Here is a 21579-nt window from a genome sequence, read left to right on the forward strand (position 1 = left end):
ACATAATATAACAAAACATTTTTTTTATTTTCCTTTTTCCCTCACAATCAATATTCCTCTATTAATATAAATACTACAAATACTAAATACAAATATTATATTTCATTTACTTTATTTTTAATCAATTTAACAATTTCATTACATTTAACAATTTCCAGTTCTGAGAGAGTGAGATAGGTATAATAAAATTCTCAAGTTAATGGAATAAAATTGTTAAATTGATCAAAAAGAAAGAAAAAAATATTAGTATTTAAATTAGTAGACTAGTACCAATATAAATATTTTATTTCATTTTTTTTCTTTCTTTTTTTATCAATTTAACAGTTTCATTACATTTTACAATTTTATTCCATCGACTTGAATATTTTATTCTCCCTATCTCACTCTCTCAGAACTCCCCTTTCCAGCGATCCGCTATCCACGTTCGATCCGTTAAACAAATTTATCGTCAGACAGCAATGTAAAGTCTAACCAAAGACACGATAGATCAGTTTATACAAAGAAACACATAAATTAAAAAAATAATTTTAAAAGATCCAGATAGATTAACTCAAACATTTGTGAGGAAAAAAAAGCGGACGAAAGATCTTCCGTTATCAAATGTATTCCAGGCCTTGTTATTAACTATTTTTCTGATTGTTACTTCACTATAACACGTACGAATTATAGAATAAAATAAAAAAAAATATTTGACAAGAACTTTTATTCTCGAAGCATAAAAGAAAACATTTTGAGTTATACATCGGTGTTAGACGAGAGACCTTTGACACCGAAATTATTGATTTTTATCCTTCACTGATTCCCTTTCAAGCTTCCCTCCCAACCCAAGTATGTGTTTGTGTGAAGATCAATGTATATACTCGTTTCTTTTTAATTTCTCTTTGCTGATTGTATAAATAAAAGAGATGAACCTTTACATCGCTAACGAGGGGATATATTTCTCAGATATCTTTTTCCTTTAATATTAGCTCTGTACATCCGTTAATGTTTCGGAGTGTATTTTTTTTAATTTTCAAGTCGTTATATGTTATTTGCTTTTTTCCTTTTTTTTAAATATCCTTTTTTCCATTTTCGGTGGATCCCCCGGTTGTTACCTTGGCATCATCAAGAACTTATTGAATGGGAGGTATTGCTTTATAAGCCCCGCCTTTATCGGAGGATTAATCGTGTGCCCCATCCCTTTCTATCAAAAAAAGACGATGAAGGGGGGAAACCTAATCCTGATGTATGATTTTTGTCTGAGTATTCGAATCATGTGGAAATTTTTAAAAATGTTGCAGAAAAATATTAAGAATTTATTTTCTCTCCCATCGCTATAATCAGAGATCGAGATAAAAAAAAAAGCAACAAACAAATAAAAAACGAAAAGCGTTCATAATTGTGCACATGTGTAAATTTGTGAAAAAAAAACCCTGCAAAACTCAATTAATTGTGTAATTTATAAACGCAAATTAAAATATTAATCAAAAACACTTTATTATTCTTTCTTTTTTAAAATAGAATTCATCTTTAAGTTATTAACTGTCAATCAGAATGCATAAATATGAATAAAACAACATACATATTATTTTTTAAAAAATGAATTTTATGTCTAAAATTTATTAATGTATTGTATATTAAAAGCTTTATGAAAAAACGACCTATATTAATTAATTCTTCCATGGAATAGTATTTATTTAAATAGTTTTTAAATTATGACTAGGGTGTTGAAGTAAAAATAAAGTTTGAACATGGCCAAAGAAAATTGGGCCTACACGTTACTAAAAAAATGAAAGCACACATACACGTTTAAAATAATATTGTTACCAATAAAATTATATTTAAAAAAAATATTCTTATATTGTTTTTGTACAATTATGGTTTAGTGTGGACCTAAGAAAAACATTTTTCCTCAGTCATAGATAGTTAATAATTTAAACTATTAAATTTAAGATAAGCTCATCTAATCTTGTTTAAACCAAAATAAGCTCACTAAATACAACTTGCACTTAAAATTAAATTACATTAATTTAAAAGATAAATTTTTGCCCTTAATTGAATAGTTTTATTACCAATTGTAATAAAAAATATCCATATAGTGCCAACATGTTTATTTTCTTTTAAATCTTCAGGCATTCCGGCTATTCTCAAGGATATGTTGATAATTAATTTCAATCACATTCTAACCATTAAAAATAATTTTTAAAAACATTCTGAATTATAAATTATACTGCCGTATTTATTTTATAGCTGACAATGTCATTAAAATGTTGCAGGCTATTCTGCCTTGTCAAAATATATCATGGTCAATAACCTATAAAATATAATTAAATTAGGAAAGCACTTTGCAATAATCAATTAACTTTCATCAATGAGTACTTATTAGTAATTAGTAACTTAACACATTAAATTACCTATTATTATCCACTATATTACTTATTATAATTTTATTCAGTCTATTACAATCTATCCCTTTATCAATAATTCATTCTTTAACCTACCCCAATACTAAGTTTGGCATATTCTCATTATATTTTGAACTTTATTTTAGTTTATTTATTTATTCATTTTAATATTAAAAAATCAAATTTAACTCTATTGTATTTATCATATATATCAACATTTTGATCACAAATTAATTTAGCTTAAAATTTCAACATAATCCTGGTTCAAATATCTTGTGTCTGATTTAAAATTGATTGTATAATTAATATTTTCCAAGCTAACGACATTAATTTCAAACATAAACTTTTGGCCATAATTGAATAGCCAAGTGGAAGATCTTTTATTATCATAAAGAAAAGAAAACTCAATTTCAAATGTTTTACAATTTTTTAGATAATGAGATTTATAGTGTAGAAGAATTATATGTCCAGAATTAAACTCCAAAAATTGGATTTGACATTTTTGTGTAAAATACTGAAATTCTTTATTATTCGAATCTTCAATATTATAATTTGAAATTTTTTTTTTTAAAATTACATTAAAGAAAAGAAAACCAACTACGTATACCAAAATATTAAAACTTAAATATAATTTTCTGGTTATAGCATTTCCTCTGAAAATCGAATTCATTTTTTAGATTAATACAATTTAAGGTTAAGCACTTAATTTTATTGTAGTGTAAATTCGTAATTTCCTAAAACAGTGAGATTTTGTTGAACAAGTGGTTGAAAAAGGAATAATTCATCATATTTATTCAATGATTCCTACCGAATAATTCAATATAAGTTATTAGTTTAATAGCATTATTTATGTGATTTTATCGTAAATCACAATTTATAAATTTAAACTATGATATCGTAGTTAAAACTCAAAATTGAATAAAATTAGAATTTCGTACAGAAAATCATCAAAATATTCAAATTTGTGTATCAATCCCAAAACATTCAATATAAAACTATTCCTTATAGAATTTCCTTATGCGATTAGAATTTCTGCCGAGGTTTGGCAGAATTTGAAGCTAGGATATAAATATTTATAGTTATGATAAATATTGAATATAATGATACTGATTTTGTTTATGCAAATGAGCCCTCATGTCTATGTTTCTAGCCATCAAAGGCACGTGGTACGATACTGGTCAAACAAATATATGTAGATGATTTCTACATGATGAGTAGATATCATGCGATAATAATTGACAAGGTTAATCAAACAATACGAGGAAAAATAATGATAAAAGCAAATATATTTATGTATATATACAGTGAACCTCTGTTAACGGGAAATTCTATATAAAGTGAACCTCTGTTAACGGACAATTCTCTATAAAGTGAACGTGTATTTCTTTATAACCGACAGCGCAAAGAAATCACGGCTCTCATTTTTAGAACAAATGTTTAATTGTATTACTTACTACGTTTTTAATATTTTATTATTTATTACTTTCTATTTTATTCGTTACATTAGTCCGCCAGTATGGTGTTGAATGGTTTGGTATTATTGGTACTATTTATTTTCTGAGAGTTTTTTTTTTTTTATTATTATGATTTTTATTTATTTATTTTTTTATATTTTTTTTTATTTTAGTATGTATCAGATTCATTCATCACTATTACCTACTGCCCACAACTGTGTGGCAGATTGTAATATCTATCAATAAATAAATCTTAATAAAAAAAAATAAAAAAATAATTTTGTAATATGTATGCGATTTGTGTATTAACAATGAGGAATTAAAAGCTTTTTTTAACTTTATTTCATTCCCGATGAAGTCCTCTCTTTTTATTTATATATTTATTTAGGCAATTTACTTACTGACTCTAAGGGCCCAGGTTCGAATCTGGCTATGGCAGATTATGTTCTGTTACACTATAGTCGTGAGTCAGCTCTGTGGTTCTAGAAGCTCAGCTCTAAAATTGGGTATCCTTAATTAGAGAAAAATCTGATTCTGACCAAATCACCTCCTTGCACAACGTTGGTATCTTAACTGTACTTCCTAACAAAGTACCTGACCCTTCATGGGTTGTAGCAGTACAGATTTTTTTATTGTACATTGCTAACAAATGTTTTTACTTCAAAACTGGACATAGATTCAAATTCAATATACTCAAAAGCATACGCCGCGAGAAAAAAAAAGTTGAAAAGAAATTTAAAAAAAAAAAATATATGAATTGGGCTTTTACCGAAAAATGGATTTACAAAAATTTTAAATTCATTTTATTCTAACCTTTTAAAACACGATTAACAATACTAATAAGAAATATATAAAATTTAAAAGGCTGACTATCTGCTGGAAAGACCAGTTAGGATCTGGAAAAACTAAATAACGCATAATTATCTTACTGTTTTTTATTCTTGTTGTCACAGTTTTATCATTATCCCAGAACATGTACGAGTTATTTGACAGTTATTAGTTATATAAAATACATCATTTAACAATCAATTTTAAATAATGTTTATATTTATTAATCCATGTTTGTATTATGTACGTTTTAGTATTAAATAATTAGTTGAGAAAATTATTTATTTCAAAAAAACTGTTTGTTTTTTTACTGTAGGGCATGAGCATGATAATTTAATCCCGAAATATATATATGTTCATTATTTTCTGGAAGTTTGGCCATGCAACATACAAAATTATTATTTTATTGCTTCAAAATGTAGGCTGAGATGTTGGTCTCTGTGCTTGGCTTAGACCTTTGTGGTTTCGAATCATACCTGAGTCAGTCAATATTTATTTCACGTTGGCCCCTAGACATGCTTCTTGACATTCAGATGTTGTTAGGGCTTTTAAAGGTCTTTAGTGGAAGGGGAAAAAATAATAATGAAATATATATAGAGCTATATGTGTTCATGATACATTTAACATAAAGATGTTATGCCTCAACGATTTATTTTATGTATCAGCTAAAAGAACCTTTATTGGTATAGATGATAAATTAATGGTACAAACATGTATTTTTATGATTTTTTTAAGATCAGAAAATGGTCGAAATATTTAATGGCTCCTCCATGATACTATAGACAACATATTGGCTTACGTGATTTTCTCTGCCTGCAATAATATTTTAATACACATCTTCCGGCAACACCGCCTCATCTATATTCATAAGTAAGGTTTGTACTCCAAGCACGCAGTTAATTTAAAAGAATCTAAATACCAGAATTTTTAGATTCGACGATAAGGGTTGAAAAAATTCATTGAAAGTAACTTAATATTCTTAGCAAATTTAGTATGGTTGTTTACGATATAATGCATAATTATATGATTGTACTATTTAACAGCATACATAATTATTTGATTCCTTAGTTAACCATTAGTATTTTTCAAAATGTTTCAAATTACTTTCTCTCCTCATCAAGACATTTTCAGTTGCTTTGTAGTTTTCTTCTTTTGTTTATTACTAAATATGTTGACTATCTTTAATCTAAATGGCTGACATGGAATCCTCATACAAGACTAAAAAGACAAGAAACTGCTCGTAGATTCCGACTATTGCAACATTTACTACAGAAACGGTCTAAATTGCCAATCCATTACAAAAGACTGATCTACATGACTATTATCCTATCTGGACATACGCAGTTGAGCTTTGGGGCTCCACTAAACCATCAAATTCCTCCAGAATCCAATCCTTACAGTCCAAAATCCTTCGTAAAATCCTTAATGCTCCTTACTTTGTCACAAATCAAGTCATCCATCAGGACCTCAATATTCCATATGTTGCCGATTTGGCCAGAACCAGATACCGTTCCTTCCATAATAAACTTATCAACTACCCAAAATCCACTTGTTTCTAACCTGGCTTCTCCTTCATTACCTAATAATCCTCCTAGGCGTCTGAAAAGAAGATGGCCTCGAGATCTTCTTCTCTAGAAGTGTTATTGGAGTTCTATCTGTGGGTAGATTCTCCACATGTTTTTATCATGTTACTATGTCACCTATAGCAAATTTACATGTTGTATATATGTGTATACAGTTGTAAATATCAATAAATAAATTATTAAAAAAAAATAATCTTTAATCTAATAAGTTTATTTTATTTATTTTTTTATATTTTATATCTTTCTTAATTTTTGCCTAAATTTTTATTGATTCTTTTGGTGAGTTATATTTTTGTTAGCATTATTTTATTATTGCATTTTATTATTACATTTATAAATAAGCCTTGTTCTAAAATCAAAAGAAAAGTACCAATTTGTTTTTCTTTTGTATTCTATTGGGAAAAGAACAATCACCTTTGACTTACCCAGACTTTAGTCAAATCTATACAAATCTTTTATCTTATTGTTCTTTGAGTTGTAGTGGTACATAGTTTGTTACTTTGACCAAAAAAAATGTAGAATACCTTCTTTCTTATTTTCTTTTGGCACTATCGAATTAAATAGGACTAATATTCGCTTTTATTCTCATCTTGTACCCCACAGTTTGTTTGTTATTTTGCATTTTAGACTAACCCCATCCATGTCAAAATTCAAAATATATTAATTTACTTTTAGTTCATCAAGAAATTTTCAGTTAGCTTGTAATAACGGTAAGATTTAGAAAGATCAATAGTGTATTACCGGTTGATTTTTGTCTCTTTTATTTTATATATGTATAGTTTTATAGTCTCTGCATGGTCTACAATATTGCGGTAAAAAATGGCAATATTTTCACGACACCGTTCCCAAGAATAAAGTCTTCCTTAGTCGCCTGAACGCCAGTGATTCATTGCCATATGACATCCGAATCTGACGAGATATCCGGACGACGGAGGGAGATCAGTGCTTGGTGAGCCGCGACGATACGGAAGAATGTGGATACGCCTGTAAAACATGTGCGAGGGGGGGGGGTCGGATATCCTTCCAGAACTCGGTATCGTTCCTCCTCAAATCGGGCAAATAATAAAAATACAAGAAATATGGCGGTGGTATTAACTCGCTGAAATATATGCCGCCGATATACGGCGATCTATCGCTATCTCGAGGGTGGGGCCTGGCGCCAAAGCCCCTCCACTTGGGCTCACCTATACTTTCTACTCAGTCAGGAGTTTCCTATAATTATTCAGAATCTTATTGTTAAATAAAATATAATAATAATAATAATAAAAGAAAAACAATATAATAAGTAAGTTTCTTTTATTTATTGTAATGGCCAACGTTTCAGCCTATGTATGTAGGTCATCTTCGAGGTTAAAAAAAATAAGTATGATAGGAATATTAAAACGCTTGAATAATTACACAATTATTTATTAATAATCAATAACAAATAATTAGTTAGTAAATAAAAATAACGCTACGATCATAGATTACTAACGTAAATTATAACTTTCAAAACAGGTTTTCGTGCAGAGTTCAATATTAAAAGAAAATACAACAATTGTCTCTTGATTAATAATTGGATAGAACTCTTAGTATGTACCGAAAGATGTATAGTTTTCGAGATGTTCCAAAATGGTGTAACTCCAAACACATAATGATCTGAATTTTTTTTTGTTTAAAAAGCTAAAATTTTACGGCGGATAGACAGGTTCTTCTTATCGGATTTTTGGAATTAGGTATCTTTAAACGTAAAATCTCAAATTTTGAAGATTTAATTTTTTTCTGGGACGATTAAAGAGGTCTAATATTGAAAGTGGCACAAAACAAAGTAATTTAATCGTATATTTGCTCATTATGATCTGATATAGATTTTTTTTTTAATTTATATGACTTTTAACTAACTGTTATACAAATCACTAAAATATATATACTTTATGTATATACTTTTTTCAGTCTGCGAAATAATCAATCCTGCTTTTATTTTCTCTTGGCATCTATTAAAAAGGCTTGGATCATTGACATAAATAAATAGTTTGGTAACTTCTGGAAGAAGCATTCAATCTTTCTAAAAATTTAGATGAAAATATGAAGAATAATATTTTCTGACATATTCTACCTTTCTTTACCTTCTTACTTATATAAATTATTATGAGCTTGTAACTATTTTTATTTTTGTTATTAATGAAGTAAATGTTTTAAATATTTTAAGTTGCGTCGAGGTTTGATATATGTAACCATTTCAGACATTAAAACTAATTGAATCATCTCTAACTCAAGGATTTAATAAAAATGTTGTTTTTCTTAAATGCAGTTTAAAATGTTTTCTAATTTTTAAAACTTTTTCTTGATTTCTGTTGTGTCAATTAAAAAATTAAGGTACACGATATAGTATATTAATTTAATCATTCAATATGTAAATGTATGTATATACTAGATTCGTTTTCTAATAGACTATACCCCACCAGTAGAGATAGGTCGGCATCAGAGATAACCTACCCTTGAACCCAACTCAGAGAGATAGAGAACTGATTGGAAGTGAATATTTGGAGATCTCTAATAAGGAAGATATCCCCCCCCCCTCAGCCATATAAGAGGGGGGAATTCAAACCCACCCCCCCTTATTCAGTTGTAAATGTGGCGGCTAGGAGCCGAACTGGCTGGACCCACTATATCAGATCCTCCCTTTACATAAGAAAAGTTCGCGCTGTGTAAGGTGACGGCTGATATAGTGTAGTTGCAAGAGCACACAGCTTATTAGGGCCATAGCCTGCTTTATGACTTGTAAGGAAGTGGCCCCCCCCCCCACTCTCCTTTTTTTCCTTTCTTATCCCACTTCTTTTTATTTCTTCTTCTTTTTTTCTCCTCTAGTTCCTCTCCGACCAGCGGCGAAGAGCTCTTCCTTCCGACGTTCGGCCCCATATCTCTTCGGATCTCCTGCCCCTTCAGTGAACCGATTTTAGTCCACCCCCTAACTTTACTACTCCGACCGTATATCACACCTGGCCGGATATATTAAGAGAGAACTTGGACTTTCCATCTCCTCCATGCGCTCATCATTCCTCTGATGGGAATGGAAGAAACTGGGCCAATGGCTTGTTTAAAATTGATGTTACTAAAACTTTGGCTATGATTTAACCTAAAATATCTGAACAGGGTCTTTAAGGATGTTATTTTTACAATATGGCTATCTTCTTGAACTCCATTTTTTTTTTTTTTTTTAAAGATTCACTTTAGTCCGATATGGTCCGAGACATTCATGATCGAGACATGACCAACCGAATAAGTCATATTAATTTAATTTTTAAAGAAAAGAAACACAATTTTTTTTTAACTATTGATTGCCGATGTTCAGATCCACTATGTAGGTCTTTATCAAGCCTAACATAAAAAAATACAAATAATGCAAAGACTGCCAACATATAAATATTTGTGCTCTTCGTGTTTTGATTAATTAAGGAATTTCGCCAGCCTTCGGATTCAATAATTAACTCTAGTTTAAATATATATATTTTAGAATTCTATTGAGTAAGGGTAAATACTTTTTTCAAATCTTATCAATTATCTTTAGCGGTTTATTTTTTATTTAATACAGCACAGATATAAGTTCATAATGAAATTTTATGTTTGAGCAATTAAATTAACAAATATCTGATTAAAATTCTAGCACGAAAGTTTAATTAATTAACCCATTATTACTATTTTTATGAATTTTTTCATCTACTGTCTACTATAAATAATTAAAGTAGTGTGAATCTAATGTAATAGCCGAAAAAAGTCATAAGAACGCACAAGTGTGTAAATACTCGCTTCCTTTATTATCAAACATTTGTACAAGTGTTTGCAGTTGTATATGTTGTATTTGCATGTAGTAAACGTGTAAATCCAGCACAATGTCTTAATTGTAAAACGTGAATTGTAATTTCCAATCCTTGGTATTTTTTTTTTTTTGTATTGTTTTTTAAATCACTCCCCGAATACAAAACTTCCCTGACATGGATAGTGAGGAAGTAATTCTATAACACTAAAAAAAAAACTGATGATTGATGCTTAATTTTATAATCTTATATTTCAAGCAAAATTATATTTGTTCAAAAACTTTAACTTTTTTTCTAACCAAATGATCAAACAAAATAATCATGACAAAAAAAACAAACATTAATTATAGCAAAATTCCAATACTTTATATGACAATAAATGGCATGAAAGGTATAGTTGATTGCATATTCCAGTAAGTTGGATTTACGAAGTACATTATTATTCGCATGGACGCTAACGACTTAATTTATTGCGAAATTGTCGTTTTATATTTCTATTTTGAATTTATAAAAGTCGTATTTCACACTTCAACATCGTTCACGACGCATTAACTTGGTATACACAGAAGAATTTCTATACAGTTCGGCGAACAGCTATCAATGATATAACGAGCACTTCAGTTCACTCCCTATTATACCTGTGAACATTTTTAAGGGAGGTAGAACGTTACAATTCGTAAACATCCCCAAGTTATTTTATAACATTATTTATGATTTTTGTGCATTCCTTAACGTACTTTTATTAATATTTATTACTTTGTTAATTATCTAAAGTAAAAAAGTAAGGTAATAGGTAGAAAATTATTTTTTCTATACCTCCATTTACCCGTTTTAGTACCATTTATATCTATTATTATAAACTTCCTGTTTTAAAGAACTTAGTTGACTAGTTTTTCAATTTTTTTATGTGTTATTTGTTTTTACCTTTTTCAGAATTCGATACGACACAACCTCTCGCTCCACAACAGATTCATGAGGGTCCAAAACGAAGGCACTGGCAAGTCCTCGTGGTGGATGATAAACCCGGACGCGAAACCTGGAAAATCGGCGAGGCGAAGAGCCACGTCCATGGAGACCTCCAAGTTCGAGAAGAGGCGGGGGAGGGTCAAGAAGAAAGTTGAAGCACTCCGCAGCGGATTGGACGCCACCCCCAGCCCGTCCTCTTCGGTATCCGAATCCCTTGACATCTTTCCCGAATCACCCCTACACGGATTTCAGCTCAGGTATATTACATATTAATAATAGTTAAAAAAATATCACACCATAATATAGCTACATATTATTCATATCTGCTGTTATACTCAATTAATTAATCTTGATATCTTTTCATTTTTACCCATTATGCTTTGACTTTGCTGATTTTGTCTCAAGACAAAAGATCGGCAAAGGAGAGTACTTTAGACTAGTTTCATCAAAATCTTTAGAGCTGTTTTGATGCGCTGCTTAAAAAGAACATATTTTCGGCCATGCATGTTCAGTTCCATGGGAGATTTGGTCTTAGGGACACATAAAAAAAAACACGCATGATAACTTTCACTTACCTCCCTACTTTAAGATGAAATTAGTCTTTCATGTTTTTATTATTAAAGCTATTTATTTATTATTAAAGTCGGAAATATATTTCATTTACAAATAAGAGTATGTAAAAACTAACAATTGGCAGAACATCCATGGAAATATGAAAATTTTCGTGTTTTGGATATTTTTTTTGTATCAATCGTGAGTCGGCATCCATAAAGTGGGTATTGCTAATTGAAGAATCAATTGCCTCCTTCCAAAACTATTATTCAAGAAACAGTACTTCCTTCGTAAGTATTGAACCCCTGACTCTTCTTGGGTTATATCGAAAGAGGTTTTTTAATATGAAATAACGCATCAGGTAATTTAAATATCTATATAAATAAAAAATAATTTTAGCTAGTCGATGACAATAATATCAGTATCTTTTTTATTTATAATCATAAAATTCTTTCTTGAGACTGGCAATTTTTTACTAAATAATTCAAAACATTATCCAAATTATAGTCTCAAAACTTTTATTGTTTTTACACGTCCAACGTTTCGGCCAATTCGGCCATCTTCAGGGACAATCTTAATTCACTATGAAACATATTATTTAATATTTTTCCAAACACTTCATACAGGCTATTCTGCCCAGGGCAAAACATTTTTATCCAATAAGTCAAATATCCATTAAAATTCACAGTCAAAAATATTTTTCATTTTACCACTATCATACACTTTTATTACAACCTTGACTTATTGGATAAAAATGTTTTGACCTGGGCAGAATAGCCTGTATGAAGTGTTTGGAAAAATATTAAATAATATGATTCATAGTGAATTAAGATTGTCCCTGAAGATGGCCGAATTGGCCGAAACGTTGGACGTGTAAAAACAATAAAAGTTTTGAGACTATAATTTGGATAATGTTTTGAATTATTTAGTAAAAAATCAGTATCTTTATTAATACTCAAATTCTAAAATCAGACTAGCGTAATAAATAGATTTCAGTCGAACATTTATTCCTTAGTTTAGTGCTAATCATATAAATTTCTAAATAAAATAAACTATTACAAAATTATTTCGATGTTAAATACAATCAACTGTTAACTCTATCGTTATTTATATTTGTACCCAGATGAAAATATTTCTGATGCTAAAGGAGGTGAGTTATTGAAGAGATCGAGATAATTTTAGAAGAGTAGGTCGTTAGGCCTCGCTGCTAAGTGGACGGTAGATATGACTTGGAGGATGGCTGGGGTTGGGAAATGGGATTCCGTCGGAAAATCCCCACAAGGACGGAGGGCTAATTTAGGTAAAGAACTACAGGGCGAGTGGGGATTCTTGCGAAACCCACCTTTCACGTCTGATCAAGTGTCGCTTTCTAGGTCGCAACGTAACTCCATATTGCCTTTTAGATGATTTTGGTTATTATTAACCTAAAAATTCATCAATATGGAAGAATAATGGTAATCAGTTGAAAAATATGTCACTTCATTATCAATTAAAAGAAAATGTTCTGTATTTATAACGACTTTCTTTATTTATGGAGACTTCTCCTAAGAGGAACTCCTCTTTTCGATGAAACTATGGTAACTAAATAGTAACGAACTCCTCTTCAAAAAAAAAGAAATTAAGTTAAGTGAAAAAGGCCATTAATTTACATAAATAGCAAGAAATTAGATTTTTTTATGAATTTTATAAAATCTAGACACCTCAAAATCAGATATAATGTTGAATAGTGGCGCCCAAAATCATGATAATCTAAAATATTGACGTTATTTTAATACTTCAATATCTTTTTAAGTATGTGCAAAGAAAAGATAGAATTTGAAAACAAAACAAATACTTTATTCCTAAAAGGATATAATATTTATATTATTAAGATGATTAACTGACATAATAAAACCCCATTGTTGTTTTTACATGTTATCTATTTATTTTTAATACTTAAAAAATATGTAGATTGTAGAAAATTTAATTTTTTTTTCATAAGAATTTTATTTATTTCCAAATTATTTATATACTTTTTGCATTAGTTTACATTTTTTTTGTAACATTGATGGTTACGTTATTGAATGAATTTGAGATATTTCTGGATTATCGGGGTAAATGGCTTTGGTTTAAGGTATAAGTGAAGTTACCAGTTTAAACTTCATTTTTACCTCTTACTACTCTATAATATCACCGTGACGATTTACTACGTTTTTAAGTTTGTATGAACTTAATATTTTATTTTCTGGTCGATATCTACTCTTGACATTGTTTATTCAACAGGAAGAGTTTTTCCTAAGTTTTTTTTTTTTAAATAATTCGTTTTACAAACTATGTTTAGTTTCTTTAAAATTTTTATTTTCCTATTTATTACTTTTTATAAACCTATTTACGGATTATTAAATTTTCATCCACATTCTCTCCTGTGATAACACTGTCTAGCCCATAATTCTTCTTAAATTTACTGGATTGATATATAAATATTATTTCCTATAATTATCAGTTTTATACTTTCACTATCTATAGATAGAGATATAATAAGGGATTGTATTGTCATTGCGAATAATAAAGCAATTGCTGTTTTGAAAAACTTCATTAATTGATTTTAACTCAAAGTAAATGAAATTTGTGTGATTTTCGCACCGCAACAAATCATATTCTAAATACGATTGAATTATAATTATTTATTACGCTTAGTTACAAAAGCTCATTCTTTCCAAAATATAATAAGTTAGAATTCACAAAACTATTATACTTTCCAATGTTCTTTAGGGATACGAAACGTAACTTCTTACACAAAGGGAAGAACGAGCAGTGCCTAAATGTTTTTGAAAATAAATTTTTATTTAATAATGTTCAGTACTGAAAAAGGGCAAGTTAACCGGAGAATTTAGAAGACTGCACAACGTTGAATTAAGGGGACTATAATTCAAGTTATAAGATGAGCGTAGATATCATTATGGCGTATAAGATGAGCGTGTAAGTTTGTGGGACTTAGTAACGAACGGTTCCCTAAAATGTTAATAAACGTTGAACCGACGGGTTAACATCCAAGGGTCAGACCAAAACGTAGATAGGAGGATTGCGGTAAGTAGGATTTAGTAGATTTGGGTTTGAAGAGGTGTCACTGGACGGACAGTGTATTCAGAGAATGATTGGTGGTATCGGCATCGAACCTTCAGGTTCGCCATTATTATTATTATTATATAATTACAAAAGCTTATTGCGAATGCTGTTTGTGTTGTGTAATGATATCAAGAATAGAACGACTTCTTAACATGGAATCTAATTTTTATTAAATGTACATATTTATTCAATTGTTGGTGTCTTTATTTAGACAATCTCGTTAACAGTTAAACTAAAAATAGTCTTTGTGAAATTGCGTTGTTCGTAGAAGTCACGGCCATTTTCAAAGATGAAATTCGTCTGTGGAGGAAGGTCGTATCGAATTATTAATCGTCTAAAAATTCGTAATTAAAATCTTAATTGAAGGTTTAGCATTGAACTTTAACAGTTATATTGTACCTTACCTAATCGTAATATGTAATTAATATTAAAATAACAAACTATTCCTGTAAACCAAATTATCAAGAAAACAAATTATGACTGATTAAATTAAAAAATCGCCATACTATCAATTGTTTTAAATACGTTTAAGGATAAGCGTCATTTCTTATAAATTTTCCTATTATCCCATAAAAATAATTTTTTTAATCGTATTTTTTGCCTATTACTTAAAATCTATATAATTGTTTATTATTAATTTTTATTAAATTATCTGATTAATATTAATCTTAATTCAGTTATATAATTAACGCAAAAGAAGTATGGTCGTGCCATTAATTTTATCTAAAGATTAAATTAGTCGAGATTTCTTTTATAAATGTAGTGAAAAAGTTATCATAAAATAAAATTATAATAAGAATTATTAGAAATGAATTTTATTTCGAAAGTAGTTGTTACATTTTTTAAATGTTAGAAAAATTGAAAATAAAAATGTTTTCAAATTCAGTTTTTGAAGTAACTTTTTCTTTTCTTTTTTAAAATAAATATATTGGCATTGCGCAATAACACTGGGTCACCTAGAACATGCTGTCTTCTTCTCTGCATAAGGAAGGAAGATTAATTGATTGTATCACTTATAGCACTAAACATCAAAAACCACATAACATTGAAGGAAAAAACAAACATAGAGAATACTAAGTACGACTCAATAATAAATCCGACGCAGTGAGCCACTGACAGTACATGAGCACCAGTGATGAAACTCCAAAAAATAATTATACTTGGGTTGTAGGATGAATGAGAAAAATATTATCAATACTTACCAGTGCTTAAAATAATTTCTTCCTATAAAGCTAACTAACATTTTTCACCCGTCTCAACGAATTGGCGAAGCAATGAATTGTTTAAAAAAAGTGTGAGTGTGATAACACTCGTTTGTTTGACAAATATACCACTATAACATGGTATGCGATTAAACTATAAGCTTTTATTACTTCCGCGTTGGCCTATTCTCACCCCTCTTAGCACAATCTCACCTTATTTTAAAACACTGTCAGGGTTTTTAGTTCATAGGTCAAAGAAGTAAAGAATGCAATTATTTCTCCTTGGACTTACATCGATTCAACCCCTGACTAACAAATATAAATACCTTCCGATGCGGGTTCACTTAACATGTAATTTTCTTTTGCAGCCCGGATTTCAGGCCGAGGGCCAGCTCGAACGCCTCCTCCTGCGGGGGAAGGCTGAGCCCGATCCCGGCCGCTGAGAGCGAATGGAGCAGCTACTACGGACCTGAGCAGCTCGCAGGCAACCTCGAGCAGAACATGCGGCTCGGCCAGCAGGGCTTCGGGCCTCCACCACCTCCTTACAGGCCGGCACCTCCTTATGTGTCAACCTGCCCCGTCCACAGGCAGGTGCACCCCTGCCCCTCCTGCGCCATTGCTCCCAAACATGTAAGTAGTTTTATTTAAGATTCTTGTTTGTTTTTTCAAGTATCATCTACATCCCTAGTTCTATTACGAATAGGAGAGGATGGGTTGGATGTTTCCCCAACAGCAGTTAAGGGGAGAAAAAAATAAGTTAAAGTCAACCAGAGATGAATTGACAGGAAGATTATCGAGTTTTTACTTATATTTGCGTTAAATCTCCGTAATCTATTCGCTTATGGTATTTCAGGTCCTTGCAGGAACGGAAACTGTCTGTGCACCGTATTCACTTACAGTCGAGAGCGTAACCAGTTCTACAGGTATTCGCTGAAGATCCTAGCGAAAGGACAGATAGTTTACAAAGGAAGAGATATCCAGAGAAGACAGAGTAGAATAATAATACAGATTTCATTTTTAAAAAATTAAGTTAAAATAAACTGATCCATTACTATATATTATTACTCACTACCTCCTTAGCCGGTGAACCCGTGAGGCGGATAGATTTGGTTTGTCTAGTTTGTGGTTAGTAATCTCTCTGAGCTAAAAAAAACGCTATTCATAGATGCTACATTTAAGATGTTAGCTTTTAGTGGATCAAAAGATTCTATTGTAATATTTATTGATTCAAGTAATACACTTAATAATATTACAATATTTTACACATTGTGTTATAATATGTGTAAAATTATAGTATCAAAAAAAATTTAAGTATACGACATTGGTCTGATGATCGCGGTTCATGTCTCGGGTGCTAGGTCGCATTTTTCCTCATAAATTTTTCTACAATTTTTAATATTTTGTTTCCAACATCATCCCAAAACATCGAAACAATTATTTTTCTAAATACAAAAGAAGTTTATAACTAAAGTCTATTTCTTTGAAAATAGACTATTTAGTCAAAAATAGTCCAAATACTTTCTTATTTTTAATAGACTGAAATAGGTTGTAATCGGAGTTTTCGAGGAATCTATTTGATAACATATACGGACATTACATTTATATTTCTGTCCTTGTCCCTAATTCCAAAGACATCTCGCTATCTTAAGCTACTGAACTGATGTTTTAAAATGTTTTGGATTATCGAACGGTTAAGTTTTGGCATGTTTGGTGGATTTTGTTTAATCTCCCGATTCAGTAACTATAGTTTTAAAAAACAAGAGAAGTTTCTCAATCTGTGTATCTTTTCATCTTTCTCCCCTCAACTGAGCATGTAAGCAAAGATTGGACGGAGTATTATATTGACTGCAGAAAATGGACCAATGAAAAGAACCTTCAATTAGACGTTCATCAAGGACGGCCTCTCTGTTCCGATCAATACGTCATCGGGGAGAAGGTGACTATCAGTATCCATCCCTACAACTCCGGTTTATTATTTTTACTATTTTTATTACTATAACTTTAAATGATGCTTAAAATACAGAGTGTCGCACAATACATATTCACACCTCTAAGAAAATACTTTTTTTTTTTACTTTTGATTGAATTTTCGATTGGTCAAACCGGTTTTGGGGATACAGTTAATTGCCCAACCTCCTTCGGCGCATTTAACTCTGACGTTTCTAGTAGAATAGAATGATTTTTATACAAATTCTGATAATAAACCAGATTTAAAAACGAATTTATATCGGAGAAAATATGATCGGACGTTCCAAGGCGAAAATCGTCAAACATCGTGAACAATTTGTTTACGTTTTTTGACAGGTTGCATAAATATGATACGGAAAATCGATCAAGCTCAAAGGACAAAATCAGAATTCAATTTCTCGTAAAAATTCGTCACCATAATTCAGTCATTTAATGCGGCGTCATTGTCATGACAGCTAATTTAGTCAATCCAGGCGATCCAGGAAATTGAAATTATAATGAGATTTAATTCCTTAGATTTTCAACCTTTTAAATTCATATCAAGCATTATTTTGATTCAACGCGTCTTGAATGTGGAACTCATTAAAAAATGGTTATATTTTGTTTACTGATTTTGACGTTTCGTGCTTTCAAGCAGCTTCGGATCAATAATCGCGTCCGATATGAATTCTATTTACAATCATAATCTCTTAGCAAAAGAACCCTATTCCTTTGGAAATTTCAGACATAAGTATGCTGGAAATGATTTGGTTAAGACTAGAGAGTCAAAAATAACCTGAAAAGGCTGCATTCCATGCGAAAATTATTATCCAGCGTAGATCGAATCAAAATTTCAAAGTTTTGAGAGGATAGAGGTGTTGAACACTTATACAGAAGTATACTCTGTCAAAGCATGTATATATTTTAATCATAAAATATTGCCAGATTAAAATAAACTTCCAGAGATATATGTAGTAATAGGCAAAGATACTACAAAAAAGTATATCTGTAACATTAATGGAGTCGTAGAGGTAATTTAGATTTATGAAAAACTAATGAATAAACTGGATTTATAATTTACGGTGTTGTATTTCTATCGTTTGCTTGTTTGTTTATTGTTGCTTAAAGGCGTAAAGCCCTCTGGTTATCAACGCCTATGGCATGCTAAAAGTTTTGTAAAAATTAATAATAAATAAATTTAAAAAATAATAAATTTAAAAAAAAATCGAAGAGGAGTCATAATTTATAAAGAAGGCGACGTGCTTTTAAAAATTCAAACACTTGTGTAATTTTAGTTTCCTCATCTGTGAGAGCTTCTGATAAATTTGGGGTCAGTCCTATCCTGTTTATTATTAGCAAATTGTGAGTACATTCTTCAAAAATATGTCTAATCGTAAGAATGGACTGACAATATTTGAACGTTGGAGGTGGTAGTTTTCTGATCAGGTGAGAGTGCGTGAGGAGAGTATGACCTATTCTCAAGCGGGTTAGAGCAACTTCCTCTCTGCGGTTGTTGCGGTAGTATGTCGACCATGGTTTTAATGATCTTTTGATTTTTTTTTAATTTACTCGGAGAACTTTCATCCCACTTGGCCTGCCATCTTTCTAATATTTGTATTATAATTTAAGTGGTGTACTGAGTTCTGATGGAGTAAGAACGGCGGTGCCTTGGCCAGGGAGCGTGAGTGCCTCTCTGGCAGCTTTGTCTGCGAGCTCGTTACCAGTTATTTTCATTCTATGTTATTTCCATCGTTTTAATAACAATAGTCAGTTTTTACTTTTAATAATATATAATTTAAATTAATATCTTCTCAAAATTGAGTAGTAATTGGTTATTAAGTGATAGGCTTAAGGCACCAATATTATTTTCCTTTAAAAATTGACTTTAAAATTATGTGGTATGAATTTCCACGTGACTGCTTTATATTCAGGTTTCTTCTTGGTTTATAAGTGTTGGATAACTTATAAATTATTATGTCCTTAATTAAATTAATGAGGAAAATGCATAAATGAAGTGAGGTCATTAATAATTTTTTCCGTATTTCCATGGCTATTATCTATTTATACTCAAAGAATGATATTAAGTAAATATAATGCAACGCGTGCAGTGCACATATTACTTTTTGTGTTGTTTTTTTATTGTTTATGTTATATATAAGTTAAGTTATAATTGTATACAACACGTTATTGCTTCAGAGAACGGGCTATGGCGAGGGGGAGAGCGCGGCCACGATGATGGGCCAACTGATGGACGTCCTCAACCCCGCGATGTTGGACGACCTCAACATCAACATCGAGACGCTGCCGCTCCACGGGGGCTTCGATTGTAACGTCGACGAAGTCATCAAGCACGAGCTTAGCCTCGACGGCACCCTCGACTTCAACTTCACCCAGCAGCAGACTCCGACCTCACAGGCCGACCAGCAGCCATATTCTGGTCAGTCATGGGTCCACTAGCCGTAAGTAATTACATGATTCAAGATCTAACTGAAGTCCCCCTTACACGGATGGTCACTATTACAAACAAAAATGATTAAATGTGTTATATCTGATGGGTTCTCAAATGGTGGGGAATTTGCAGGTTCTATTCAACAAAAAATTTATTCAATTAAATCTGAAATTTCATAGGTTAAGCTCTTAACTCGCTGTTCCCACTACAAGAACTCGAGTTCGAATCCTACGGTGGAAGATAATTATTTATCCATTTACTATTTATTTGTCCTGTTGCCCTTCTGGCTCACCCAATCTCTATTAATCCTTAATTGGGAAAAACGTTTGGCGATTGAGAGTGATTATGAACAAATCACCACCTTGTACAACCATTGTTGAAAAAATAATACTTCCTTACTAAGTACTGAACCTTTCATGGATTGTAGCAGTACACATTATTATTATTATAAGCTCTTAACTAAACCCACTATGAAGTGTTTTTATTTAACACAAAAATTTAATTTGTGTTTTTTACATCTATTATCTTAAAAAAAAAATAAAATAAAAAACTTTATAAAATCACTTAACAGTTAATTTCAGTCTTTATTTTAAGATATCATTTTTTTTCTGGTGTATATTTTAGAAAATCCCACAGCCTTTTCTAACATGATAAAAAATCAATTTGAATTATTAGTGTAAACTTTTAATATAAGTAAAAGCCTTTTTCTTGAGAGTTGTACGAAAAAAAAAGTTATATATTTTAATGTAAATAATGTTGCTCTGTGACAAAACATTATGGGATGTAGAACATTAATAAAATATCAAAATATAATGAATTCATCGTGTCTATAACAAAGACATTTTCCCATGGCCATATTATAATTATATGAATACACAATGTTATAATTACTATAATATTCATATGGGACTTGATAATTATCCATTATTTGAGAATCACCCATGTACCACATTCGTCAATATTATTGTTACAATAGACTCCTTAGACAATCAATATATTGATGAAAGATAATATTAACCCATAAAGTCGTTTAAGGGTGGCTTTGGTGATCCAATCTAATAAATTTAATATTAATTGTTGCAGCCTTTGAATTCACAAATAAATCAAACAGTGAAAAAAAATGCTGTGAATTATTAAACAATGGTTTATTATTTTAATGAGATGTAGATAGTTGACCGTAGATTAATGCTTGAAGAAGTTTATCAGGGGGTGCGGTCAGCAAAGAACAACATAAATAAACAAAACAATATTTATTTATTTTAATTTGTATTTACAAAAAAAAAACACATTAATTAAATTTGATGTAAGATCAAAA

At 30.5% G+C, this 21579-nt stretch overlaps 1 protein-coding gene across 2 annotated transcripts in view; it reads left to right on the forward strand.

Annotated features, from left to right (window-relative positions):
• foxo (forkhead box, sub-group O) overlaps positions 1-21579 on the forward strand; it is a 318297-nt gene that overhangs the window by 279881 nt on the left and 16837 nt on the right. The window contains exons 2-4 of one of the 2 annotated variants that reach the window (XM_067053102.1): positions 10977-11266; positions 16237-16498; positions 20012-20252. In XM_067053102.1, the coding sequence (XP_066909203.1) occupies positions 10977-11266; positions 16237-16498; positions 20012-20252 (793 nt within the window). Of the gene's footprint in view, positions 1-10976; positions 11267-16236; positions 16499-20011; positions 20275-21579 lie in introns of both variants that reach the window. The other variant, XM_067053103.1, reaches the window with a different exon arrangement.

This window comes from Halyomorpha halys, unplaced genomic scaffold (genome assembly GCF_000696795.3).
Source record: "Halyomorpha halys isolate HHAL.00 unplaced genomic scaffold, Hhal_1.1 Scaffold4.1, whole genome shotgun sequence".
NCBI lineage: Eukaryota > Metazoa > Arthropoda > Insecta > Hemiptera > Pentatomidae > Halyomorpha > Halyomorpha halys.